Raw genomic sequence first — 14,170 nt, 5'->3', positions numbered from 1 at the left:
TTAATTAGGAAGTATTGTTAAGACAGTATTAACTGGGGCTATGGCCCTATCCGAGGACGTTAGACCATCCGAGGAGGTCCAAATAAGATTATGAGGAGAACAAAATGAAGAGAGGAGTAGAGACAATATGAGATAGATCCAATAAGCGTCTGAGGACAAAAGCCTTCTCGGTAACATGTGTTCGAGGTAGATCTGAGTGCCATACCATCACGAACTTACTTTGGAGTTACATCACAACTAAGGGTTGGACATTGGACCAGGGGTAAGAAAAGAAAGGTAAACAAATATCTTTAAAAGTTGCTATCTCCACATTAAATGCCTCTCAACCAACTCTTTGGCCACATTAATGTGGAAGTGATGCCTGAACAGTGATCAAGCAGCCTTACAGCTACTGGTTGATGGTTTTGGGAGGTGCTGGATGGGACAAGAAGGAGTCCCCCGAATCTAACCTACATGTGTGTGGTAAGGATGACACCAAGATTATAGTCTATAACATGGGAAGATGTATTAAAAAAAGAAAAAGAAAAATCAAGCAATTGGAGAATGAGACTGCGAACTCTTGTGTAATTTTATGGTTCAACAAGACAATTTAATATAAATTCCTGGAGTTACTCCGAGGACAGATTTTCTCATCCTATTTGTGTCTAACAGTTTTAAATTACCAAATTTAATCGTTTTTTCTTCTGGAATAGATCTAGTTCGTTCATCCACGCTCTAAAAATTTATTGTTTGGGTCGCTTGGACCGGAACCCAATCCTATTTTGGGTCCAACCCAATTTCAGTCCTTACACAAGGGTTTAGTTGAGACTTAAGAGAGATGATCTAACAAGAAGAATCATCATCGCCGACCACCTTGCCATTAAAAAGCCTTTTTATTTTTCGCACTCTATTTTCCAATCCTCCACGACCTGTGAGAAAGGGAGACAACGCAAGTGCATTTATTCTGGTTTTGGTGGCGATTTACTATAATTTTTCCCTAATGGTTGGTTTGTTTAAATTTTTTGTCGGGATTGGTTGATTTCGGACGTGGTGGTTAACTTTTCTTGCTAGCTATATATTGGGTTTTTGTTAAAGATCTTGTGCTTACTATATGTTCGTCAATATTACTCTGCAAAATAGTGTCCACTAAATTGTCATTTTGATTTCTGATTTCATCTTGATTTATGCTTTATTTTCACATTGTTTCTTACGGGTTTGGTTTGATTTGAAATGAAGTGGGTTTTCCCCTTTTGTTTTTATTTTTTATTTTTAGCATCAATATTATTATCCATTATTTTTTTGTGGGTCGTGGAGGATTGGGAAGACAAAGAGCAAAACAGAAAAAGAAATTATTAAAAAAAAAAAAAACATAACAGTGGTAACAATGGTGGCAGTCAAAGGTAAGCTAGCCGACAATGGTGTTTCTTTTGGTTTGATCGTCTCTCTCAACAGGTTCAGTTTACCAAGGTATTTAAAAGTTTCACATGAGATGCACGTGAGCATTCCGTTTGTGATTTTAACAAAAGATTAACAAAAGTGTTGATTTGACAGTTGTATAAAGTTTATGGAGTAAATTGACCGAAATAAAAGTTTAGGGGTGTTTTGACCACTAGTTTAAAGTTTATGGGGTGTATAAGTATTTTTCCCTTTTTAGTTTATCGAATCCTTCTTCTCTATCTCGTTATGCGTTCCCTTGCCTCCACCTCTCGCGTCTCTTAATTCTGTCTTCATTCACACTAGTATCCTTTGTGAAGAAAAGCCAAACCCTTCACCATGAATTATAGTCCCAAGTGAATTAAAAGACATGAGTCTCTAAGAATAAAGGTGGTTGCTTTTGTTATATAAATAGAGACATAAGTGTGAGGCAATTAGAAGGAGAGAGTGTCGCTGGAATAAGGGAAAAGAAAAGAAAGAGAAACACAGTGAGAAGAAAAAGATCTGTGTGAGAGCAAAGATCTGTTATGCATGCTGATTGTTAATATATATATGATCATCACCCAATTTTTGGCTTCAGGATTTTTAGCACACCACACACACACACATGGTAGGTATAGGGGTGTCAAATGGGTGGGTTTGGGTGGATTTGGGGTGGGCATAATTGGGTTGAGTATATAAAATTCATTTACCCATTTAAATCCATTTAACTAATTGATTCTAATACCACCGCACTCCCTTGGTGCGATGGTCACTCTACAAGTAAAGTGCTTGTGGAGTGTGGGGGGTAAGGCTGGGGTTCAAGTCTCCAAGAGGGAGTTTCACACACATATATACTAGATTAGGTTAGAGTAGAATTCTATCTTGTATCAAAAAAAAAAAACTAATTGATTCTAACCCAAATCCAACCCAACCCAATTATTATGGGTAAACCCCAACTCACCCAATTACCTAATTATCTAAATTACCAAAATGCCATTAAAGTGAAAACTCCCCTACTTTCTTGGCTCCACTCTACTTTCCCGGAAAAAAGAAAAAACAAAGAAATTTTTTTTCTTGGATCTAAAATTTCTTTTTCTTTCTCCTCCATTGCCTACCCACTTCAATTCTGACCAAAAAACTCTCACTTCTGCTCTCTCTTTCTCTTTCTCTGTTTGATTTTCGATTGAGATTTTATTTGAAATTTCAGGGAATTTTTTTTTTCTCAGAGATTTGCTATGGCTAATGAGAAGATCAACGGTCAAGATTGCGTGAACCAATACGATGATGAGGAATACGAAAACTCCTCGTAGTCGTCAATGTCGATGGAGGACTCGATTTTGTTGTGCGGTGTTGGATCCGGAGCGAGTTTGAGTGGTTTGCGAGAGAACAGCGAGTTGAGGAGCGAGATTGGGCTGATGGAGCGTTTGACAAATATTCTCGTGGACGAAGGGGACAGAGATCTATTGCTTTACCGGAGCGATCGAGAGGACCGTGTTCTTCAATGATCTATGCTTGGTCAAGGCGGACAGCAATACGGCGCCATGATCGGTGACGGTGAGAATTCTGGGTTCATGGGTTTTGGATTGCTGGGTTTGTGGGTTTTCGATATGTTGTTGTTGTTGTTGTTGTGTGTGTGTGTGTGTGTGTGTTTTTTATTTTTTTTATATTTTTTTTATGGTGTTTTTGGTTCTTCTTTGAATGGGTTTTTTGGTGTTTGATTTTTTTTTTGTGCAATTTTTTTTCTCAAATCTGAAAATCTCTCAATGAAACTGCTGGGTTTTCGACTAAAACTTGATTGGAGGTCGAGAAAATGAGGGAAAATGAGAAAACCCTTGTGAAACCCTGAAACGTCGGAGGGTTGGGTTTCTCTCTTTTTTTATTTTTTTTATGGGACGGGCTGGGTTGAATTTGGTTATATTGTTTTTGGGTTAAATGGGCCTCAATGGGTTTTTAGTTAAAACCCATTAATCACTGGGTCTAATTGGGTTGATGTCCATTTAACCCAACTAATAATTGGGTGGGTTTGGGTTCAATTTGAGTAGGCAGGTTTGGGTAGGCAAATGGGTTTGGGTTTACTTTGCCACCCCTAGGTAGGTACTCCACAATTATTATTTATTTTAAAGGGTACTCCACAAATTCATCCTTTGTTTACAGAAAAAAAAAAATAGAGAATGTTTAACAAAATATCTATTTTGGCTACTTCTTGCCTTAGCTTTCTTGGTTGTTATTTTGATAATTGTTTTTATGTGATACCTAAAATTAGAGAATGTTTAACAATTTTCCCAAAGCAAAAGTAATTGATGATTTAGGTAAGTTATTGGTTTATGTTGAAAAAGAGTGTTTAAATAAAGTAAAGTCTAAAGACCAAAAACTTGATGTTGGAGACATGATAGACAAGAGTGCTTGATTTACATAATTATTTATTTATTTTGTACTCTATTTCTCTTCTTGGAGAAATTTTTTTTTATTTTATCAATCCTACCATTTAGTTTAGTTTAAACAATAAGATTGTCTATATACAAAAATCTACTATAGCCATTTAGCCTGCTATTGTAGGCAATCAAAAGGGATACTCTTTATAATATTTGCTATCCACTAATAGTATTCACCATTCCAAATTTTAAGTTGGGTTATTTTAAGGTTTTGTTGTTGGATATTATAGAAGAGGATTGTCTATTTGTTAAATAATTAGCAGATTTTGGTGAATGGGCATAGAATTTGATATGTTTGATGCCCTGTTTTTTTAATTTTAATTTTATTTAAATGAGAATCTACAATTTATGGGATATGAATTATAGACTTTAACCAAATCTCTAGGAGCAAATGATAGGTTGAGATTAAGGAGTTTATGGTTTAATCAACGAGTAGGTTGCTATAGTAGACATCCGTTAACCAATAAGTTTAGGGATATAAGTTTTTTTTTTTTAATGTATTGAATTCTTATTTTGTAGCTCAAGAGTAGCGTATATTGGGGAATAGATTCAATTCGAGGTGCATTAACAAATTTTGTTAATTTACAATGATATATATATATATATATATATTTTTTTTTTTTACAAATTCAATTTATGTGATTTAAGTAAAATAAGCTAAGATTAAATCATATATTATACTCAATTTCTTTCCCGTACATCGCACGGGTTAGCGACTAGTTATTATTAATATGATATTAATTAAGTCGTGCCTCACATCTATATATATAATAATAGGTGAAGTTGAGAGAAACTCAAATTATAATTCCAAACTAGAGTTTCAATTTTGTGCCATGTGTCCTAAATTATTTATTCTTAAAGAGTTTTATTTCTTAATTTTAGAATCAAATGTGGAACCACATCATAAATATTCATCCAAGTGAGTTATTAAGTACAAAAACCAAAGAGTCTAGAATAAATGAATTGTTTTTTTAAAAAAAGTGCTTCACAATAATTAAAAAAATATGGACAATTTATATTTTATACCTAATAATATCCTTACAAATTTTTTTAAAGAGTTAATAAAATATAAAAATGACTATCAATAGTATTCAAATTATATATAAGAATTACATTATGTATCTTATTATATATCTTTAAGTGTATCCATGCATATGCATATGGTTATAAGCTAGTGGTCATAATAGTAGTCAATCCTAAAGCTATTATATAGTTTTAATAGACATTAGACAGTTTAATTCAAAAGAAGAAGAAGAAATAGACATTAGGCAATTTACACTTAAATTATGCCATTAAAATAAATTTGTCATCTCTATTCTCTAATAATGTATCTTCATGGTTAATAAATATATAAAAGATAAATGAGATAAGTAGTGGTGAGATTGTTAAAATAGAGAAAACAAGTATTTTAGAAATGATAAAAAATAAGTTATAAAAATAATCTAATTAGGATACATATAAAAAGTATATAATTTTTACTCCACTTTAATACATGACAACTTATGAAACTTTTCACATAAGTGAATTGTCTCTTTAACTGCCATATATTGAGTTAAAGGAAGTTTCCTTTAACAATGTTTGGAGAATTTTTTTTTTACATAGTTTAAATTTATTTTTATTTAAAAAAAAAAATAAAATAGAAGAAATAGTATTTTATGGAATTGGCCAATAGCAAAACGACGACGGTTCGCACAAATGCGACTTCAACTCCAACAACCCACCCTCTTCTTTACCAAGTTCCCCAAACCCCAAATCTGCTCCTTCACCACCATGGCCACCATGCCAAACTCAAGCGGCGAAGCGGACTCAACCACAAATCCCAATTCCCAAAACGACCTTCAAAACCTACAGAATTACCCAGTGCCACTCTCTCCTCGTCCTCCTCTTATCTCCAAGGACATAGAGCTCAGCAGAGCAATGTCTGCCAAGTCCAACTCCTTCTTTGGGTTGCCAAGACCTGATGTGATATACCAGGACCAGTGGTTCGTTGTTGTGAACAAGCCTCAGGGTTGGTACTGTGAACGAGTCTTCGAATCGGTGCCTATGGCTCTGTGTGAGTGTGACTCGGCCGAGTCAGGTACGTCTTTTTAACTCAGTGAAGCTGTTTTTGAATTGTTCTCGGTTTTTTGTTTTGTGGGTATTCGGTGGAATGTGAGGACTCGGACGGCTGAGGTTGACTCGGTCACTGGGTCCGAGTTGACTCGGTCTGAGTCGGGAGACTCGATGAAGGTCTCCATTGGCTTGTTCTCGGTTTTTTATTTTGTGCGTATTTGGTGAAATTTGAGAACTCGGACGGCCGGTTTTATATGTATTATGTTTAGCTCATACAAAGCTACGATGGAGAATCTGAAATGCTTATATAAAAATGATAACTTTGCTGAGGAAGTATAGGAAAAGAAAAGAAGATAGAATTTTTTTTTTTTTGGATGCAATGCTGTTGATTAGCCTAGTAGAAAGATTGAGTTCATTTGTGTTTTCTTTTAAACTAGAGCAAGATAGAGCATGAATTCAATATTTGTGAATGGTTTTATAATCCGTATGGTGGTTTCCTTGGCGAGCACTTGGAGGGAAGAGGTTGGGAAATGTTGAACTTAGATGAAGTTTGTTGGATTGAATGAAACAATATATTCTAGATAACTAAGAGTGAAGAATTACTAGGGTGATGAACTGCTAGTGTATATTCATGTAAAACTAAATGATTGCTTGATGGAGTTTTATAAAATGTGCATCCAAGTAAATTGAATTTGGTTTTCAAGGTATTGTACTCCACAAGAAGCTAACTGATTGCTGGACTTGAGTTGTAGTTTCGTTCATTCATCTTTGTCTGTTTGATAAAACGGCTGTTGTCAAATCAGCATCTTATTAAATACAAGTTGATTATCAGAAATATTTTGGTGCTTGATAGAGTAAGTTGACTATTATACGTGTTTCTATAATCCCTGGACTGCGATTCGAATTTGCTTCTCAGTAAAATCGGCTTCCATTAAACTTGAAATGCATCTTATATGAGGTGCTTATGAATGTAGATATTTCAAGTTATTCAGCAACAACTTATGTGAATTCTAACAGCATCCGATTCCCTTAACTAGATCCTGTAAGCTGCTAGCCATACAATTGATTGGATTTGTAAATGCTAAATATGTACTCTATAATGAACAGGAACTATTAGTGGTGCTTTCTGACATATTAAGCTTCTAGAGATAGTTGTGTAAAGTTTATTTGATTGCTAAAAAGAGTTTCTTAAATTGCCAGAATGTGCTTTGAATTTGCTTCTTAATATTGCTTCCTTTACATATACAGGGCTTGATGGTTAGTGAATAAATTTGAAATGCATCTTACACTAGATTATTATGAATATAGATATTTCAAGTCACTTTGCAACAAAGTATGTGAAATCTAACACCATCTGATGTCCATAACTAGATTCTGTAAGCAGCAAGCCATACATTTGATTGGATTTGTGAATGCTAAATATGTGCTCTTTAATGAACAGGAACTATTAATGGTGCTTTCTGACAGATTAAGTCATAGCTCTTTCTTGAATATGGAACTGAGTTAAAACTGTTTCAATGTAGGGAGCCCTCCAGAGCTTCATCTTGCTAATAGACTTGATCGTGACACCAGTGGTGTTATGCTAATAACAAAGTCCCACAAAGTAGCCTCTAAGATGGTTAAGGAATTCACTGATCACAAGGTTACCAAAACATACATTGCCCTCTGCGTTGGTCCAGCTCCAAAATGGGAAAAAATAACCATTAAATCAGGTCATGGACGGTCAAAATTTGGGGCTTATCGTGTGTATGCTGCATCAGATGTGGGCCGGGTACTACCAGGTGGGTCAATGGTCAAAGACATGGAAACCTCATTTGAAGTATTATCAATAAATGGACAAGGGTCCTTCAAAGAGAGATCTGAATTTAGGAAAGATGAAGAAAATACTGTAGTAGTTGAAGAGAAAGCTGTAACAGACAGTGATGTGAAGAAGGATGAGGTAGTGGTAAGAGCTTATCCTCGGAATGGAAGAACACATCAAATCCGCTTGCATTGCCAGTATCTTGGAATTCCTATTATAGGGGATGTGAAATATGAGGGTGTCAAAGAGTGGAAAGGGAAAAGTTATGATGGTCATGAACTTCATGCAGAGAGCTTGTCGTTTGAGCACCCTGTTACTGGTCTTCCAGTAACGTTTTGTGCACCTCTGCCTTTATGGGCCAGCCAGGCATTGCAACAATAATACCAAAAGGGCCTACTTTGTTTCCTGGTGGACTGTTAGGGCTGAGGAAGATTCTCACAATGTTATGGTGATTGGTGAGATACTATGATATTAAGACTTTTTGCTATTATGAGGTGCAAACTGGAATTTTGTGCATGGACATGATGCTATAGATTTCTGGCGGGCATCTGTATGGCCAATTCATATTCATTGGGCTGGTATCTCACCCTTTCAATTGCCAGGTGCTCTATACAAAGGTCTGTTGCTAAAAGCAAAACATGAGGGCTCCAAGTAAAAGGACAGTTTTCTTTTAAATTGGTTTGAAGAAATCTCCTCCAACCAATTACATGGCATTTAGATGACTAAACACATGTACTTTAATCACATGACATGTTAAACCATATTTCATCAAGTAACTTGACTATTAAATTGATCACGTGTGGATGATCAATTGAATGCCATATAGTGAGTTGGAGGGAAAATTATGTTCCAAGCAAAATCCCTCTTTTGATGGAATCATTTTGTTTTCCTCATCATCACTATGCCTCTCTCAGCTGTCACACAAAAAATGCTGAACATCTTCATCTAGGCATCAATTGTCCAAAAATGGCTTTATAGTGGTTGTGACAAGTGTTTTAGGACTTAATATGCATGAAGAGTACAAGATGAAGTTATCATCATGGAAGATGAAATTATCAACATGACAAACTCACTATTCTCACATGAAAATTAGTCTATAGGAAACCATTGGATCAATTTTCTTTAGAAATGTTATTTCTTTTTTCTGATTTTTGGCGGCATGAGCTCTCAGTTACCAAGTAGCTAGGAAATGCTGAGTTTAAATATGTACTTTTCCCAGTTTTGTCACATTATTTATTTTATGTAATTGCTAACCTTATTTCCTTGTTAAATGACTGCCTAGTTGGACAATTGTATGAGGCAGCTTGATGTCATATGATTGCTTTATTGGTCAGATGAATTGTTGAAATTGCATAATCTGAGACAAAGGTTTCTTCATTCTATTATTTGGAAAGTGGAAGGCCACTGATCTATCTATAAAAGTAGCCAGGGACAAAAGCAATATTGTCCTGCACCACTAACAGTAACATATTCCTTGGAATTAACCACATATCAAATTTGATCATTGGTGCCTTGTTTGTGGTTAATTCAATGGTGGATGTTACTTGTTTCAGCCCCATGCATACTTTTAAAGATGAGGACCTGATTTCTAATTAAGTAGGGTAATGAGATAAACAGAAAGTCATTTAGATGAGATTGCTATATTTTTATTACAGAAGAAAGTAAGCAACCAGGTTCATCCAATATGTCAATGTTTTGTATTGAGTTACTCTGTCTTTCCCCGCATATTTGTTAACTTACATCAGAGGTTCTTTAAGTTGTAAGCATAGTCCTCGCCCGCACATATGTATTAGTAGTACTAAAAATTTGAAGATTTGTTTTTTTGTTAAGTGAAAAATGAAATAATAAGTGACTTATAAGTGTTAGTCCCTAACCCATCTACCAAGATTACCCTAAGTATGTGACATAACTGTCAATGAAGGAGCTTCCAAGGCATTACCAAAGTGGACTGAGACTGGATGGACCAAAGTAAATCAAAATGAACTAGACCCAAATGGACCGAGTGGACCAAAATAGATTAAAGTGAACCGAAATGTTACGCTAATATGGTTCAATAGGAGCATAGCAACAATAAATGTTATACTTCAGCTTTTGGGTGTTATATAGATTCTATGAGGAAAAAAATGTAGGTAATTTAACACTCAATTTGTTTTGATGGAAACGTTTTTTGGAAAACTAACTTGTTTTCTTGTGTTTGATTGCTATCCTGAAAATGGGTCAGAAAACATATTCTATTATTATGTGATTTGTACAGAAAATCATTAATATTTCTTTTAATTCCAAATAATCATATAAACAAAAACTTCTATTCATGGATACAAACTCCAAATATAAATTTTTTTTTTTTTGACCATCTAAGAGCCTCAAATTGGAAAATAGATCTCACATTGAAATCTATTCAAAAAATTAAGTGGGAAAACAACTGATTTAAGAAAAAATAATAATTTACAAAAATAAATAATTTTTTTTTATCAATGCCAATCAACGTTTAGACTCAGAAGAGTGAGAGGAGCGAAGATAGAGACATTAATATTGGGAGAGATACTTGTTGTGTGGAGTTTATTCGTGATGGTTTGGCAAGTTTGTTGAGTATGTAACATTTCAGAAAATGTCCACCACTCTCTATTCTCTAAGGGCACGTTTATGAATTTCTTAAAAAAAACAATGGAGAATGTAATGTTTCAAAAGTGGTAAGCATTTTCCATTTCTATTGGATTTATTTTCCATTAAACATAGAAAACCATCACACCAATTTACCAAAGATTAGAAAATACGAAAAACATTGTCCACCACCTAAGCAAGTGGAGTGTAGTTCAGCATGTGAAATTTTCAGAAGGTGTCTTGACGTGTAAATGAGAAAGAAGCTGTGGCAAGCTCATCTCGAGTGTGTGTATATATATATATGTATATATATTCTTTGAGAAAAAGATAAGAAAGGGGACGAGAACATTAATGTGGTTTGTTGAGTCAGATTTAAAATGCTGTAAACATGGTGGTTTTTAATATTCATTGAACATTTTATGTATCAAATACATAATCTTTAATGTTAGTTTGGGAATAGTTTATTTAGGTTTTTGTAGAAATTTTTTTACTGAAAGTGTGCTAAAGTATATTTGTACTTTGAAAAAATTTAAAAAAGTGAGAAAATGCGGAAAAAATTGAGATTCTAAAAAGCTATATATAAAAACTAAAAACTAAAAACTAATGCCAAACTTACCATAGAGCTAGTGCACTATAACCCATAGGTACTCTTACCATAATCCTTGCAAAAACTTGATCTAAGACTATTTAAAATTGTGTATTGAAAAAAGGTATGGTCTTTGCATTATTAGATGCATGGAACTAGCTGGGCTTCATTTTAGACATATACTAATACTTGCAATATTTAATAGAGATTCCTTTTTCACTTCTTTGATTAATGTAGAAGTTAATAAAATCCTTTAATCGTGTCAAATCTTCATTGCTACGAAAAGAAGAGTTAGCAAACAAAATCGTGTTGACCATTATTATTATTATTATTATTATTTTCTGGGAGGTGAGAGATTGGTAAGAATTATGGTTATTATCAGTATTTTGAGAATAGGAAGATTGTAAATTAATCTTTCTTCAGCGCAAATCCATTTCATGTGAACTCAAGCTTGAATACCCATCATTAAATGATAAATGACACTTCCATGTCAAACCAAATTATGGTCTTCATTTATCAAGAGTTTCGTGACTCGGTGACATTGTCTGATTCTTCTATTAAGAAAACTAGTGTGTAATTTTGTGTATATTCACAAATACAATTAAAAACAACTACAATTATATAGTTCAAATTATATATGGTATTAGCTTACACTTTTTTTAAATCATATATTTCTAAAATATGTAATGGTTTCTCATTATATATATATATATGATTTAGAATTTAATTGGTTTTACATTCTTTGGTTTTTGCATCCAATAATTCACTTGCCACAAAAATTAAAAATTTAGATGGACACGTGGCAGAATATTAGAATTCAATTAAAATCTAATTTAGAATCTAATTGGATTTGGACTCTTCAATTTTTATGCATAATAATTCACTTGACACAAAATTAAAAATTAAATGGGACATGTGACACAAAATTGAGAATCCAATTAAAATCTCATTGGATTTTTTCTAAGTTTTGGCTATATAAATATACTAGTGTATAATCTATACATATGTACGGTACAATTAAAAACAACACAATTACACATGTATAGATTCAAATTATATCTTATTTAAGTCATAGATAAATACATGAGTTTTACTCTTTCTTTCTTCTTTATTTTTTTTTAAAATTTTATTTTTGGATATGCACATGAGTTTACTCTTTTTATTGGATTTTTTTATGGTTTATTTATATTAGACTCTTTGTCTTTTACACAACATTAATTCACCTAAATTAAAAATATATATAGATAGGACATGTGGCACAATATTAGACAACAATTAAAATTCAATATAAAATTTTATTGGATTTTCTCTCAGTTTTACCTATTAATATACACTTAAAAATATACAATAAGATGCATAATATAATTCCTATATATATAATTTAAATATTATTGATAGTCATTTTTATATTTTGTTAACTTTTTAAAAAATTTTGTAAGGATATTATTAGGTATAAAATGTAAATTATCCATGTTTATTTATTATTGCGAAGCACTTTTTTTTTTTTTTTTTTACGATTCATTTATTCTAGACTCTTTGATTTTTGTACTTAATAACTTATTTGAATGAATATTTATGATGTAGTCCCACATTTGATTCTAAAATTAAGAAATAAAACTTTTTAAGAATAAATAATTTAAAACACATGGCGCAAAATTGAAATTCTAATTTGGAACTCTAATTTGAGTTTCTCTCACCTTCACCTATTATTATATGTATAAACTAGCTTGTAACCCCATGCATATACATGAATACACCTAAAAATATACAATAAGATGCATAATATAATTCATATATATATAATTTAAATACTATTGATAGTAATTTTTATATTTTGTTAACTCTTTAAAAAAAATTGTAAGGATATTATTATGTATAAAATGTAAATTTTTCATTTTTTTTTAATAAATTGTGGGGGCCAACTATCTAGAAGGTAATATTAAAGCTGTATGAATTGGGCCTGTGGCCTAATCTAAGGATGGTTTAATAAGGTTATAATGGGAATGGTATAAGAAGAAGAAGTAAAGATTGTATGTGATAGTCTAAAATACATCCGAGGAGAAAATTCATCTCAGAAACGGAGATCCGAGGTCAATAAGAATGTCTTATCATTCCAAGCATCCTTCAAGGTTGCATCACAACTAAGAGTTGAGCATTGGATAAAGGATGAGCAAAATGTGGCAACAAATATCTTCAAAAGCTACTACCTTCGCATTAAATGCTTTCCAACTAACTCTCTGATCGTATTAATGTGGAGGTGATACCTGAACAGTGAACAAGCAGTTTTATAGCTACTAGTTAATGGTTTTGGGAGATGTTGGATGGGACAAGAAGGAGTTCCTAGAATCCAGTCTACATGTGTATGGTAGGGATGATATCAAGATTGTAATATATAGCATGGGAAGGTGACCTAAAAAAGGAGGATCACGAGAAAAAAAGAAGAAGAAATCTTTGTAATAACATTGTGAACTTTTGAGACTTTATTCATCAACAAAACATTATAACATAAGCTCCTTAGGCAGTGTCGAGAACATATTTTCTCATTTTACTTGTGTTCAACAACCTTAACTCACCATCTTTTATTGTCTTTCTTCTGGAGTAGATCTAGTTCTTTCATCCACGCTCTACAAATTCATTGTTTGGGCTTATTGGGCTGAAACCCAATCCTATACTGGGTCCAATCCAAATTCAGTCCCTACATAAATTATTGTGAAACACTTTTTTTTTTTTAATGATTGATTTATTTTAGACTATTTGGTTTTTGTACTTAATAACTCATTTGGATGAATATTTATTATGTGGTCTCACATTTAATTCTAAAATTAAAAAATCAAACTCTTTAAGAATAAGTAATTTAAAACACATGGCGTAAAATTGAAACTTTAATTTGGAATTCTAATTTGAGTTTCTCTCAATTTCACCTATTATTATTACTAGTTTGTAACTCCATGTGTAGGGTCTTGATTTACAGTCCAAGCCCAATACGTATGGGATATTGGCCTAATAAGCCCAATACAATAAATTTGTAGAGAGTGGGTCGAAGAACTAGGCTTTAATGAATTGAACAACGGATAGTTTTGATTCAAATGACAGTCAAACACAAATAAGAGATTTTGATATAAATATCCTTTCAGTCTGAGGAGATCCCTCTTGTATAAATTAACCACAAATGGATACAAAGATAATTTAGATTGCTATAGTGTTTTATCTCTATTTTTCCGATCCCTTCTCCGTGAAGGGTCTTTCACATTATATATCCTCCTTTGGACCATCTTCATCCTACATTTGTTAATTATCCGAGCC

The 14,170-nt window shown here is 33.0% G+C and overlaps 1 protein-coding gene across 1 annotated transcript; it reads left to right on the top strand.

Moving 5' to 3' along the window:
• Positions 1 to 5,514: 5,514 nt before the first annotated feature.
• LOC115982246 (RNA pseudouridine synthase 1-like) lies at positions 5,515 to 8,556 on the top strand. The gene is made up of 2 exons (XM_031104788.1): positions 5,515 to 5,904; positions 7,403 to 8,556. Exons 1-2 carry the CDS (start codon positions 5,523 to 5,525, stop codon positions 8,059 to 8,061), a joined length of 1,041 nt encoding a protein of 346 aa, XP_030960648.1. The 5' UTR covers positions 5,515 to 5,522; the 3' UTR covers positions 8,062 to 8,556.
• Positions 8,557 to 14,170: the final 5,614 nt, after the last annotated feature.

The sequence above is a fragment of the Quercus lobata genome, chromosome 3 (genome assembly GCF_001633185.2).
Source record: "Quercus lobata isolate SW786 chromosome 3, ValleyOak3.0 Primary Assembly, whole genome shotgun sequence".
Lineage (NCBI taxonomy): Eukaryota > Viridiplantae > Streptophyta > Magnoliopsida > Fagales > Fagaceae > Quercus > Quercus lobata.
This window is presented reverse-complemented; position numbering and strand designations above follow the sequence as displayed.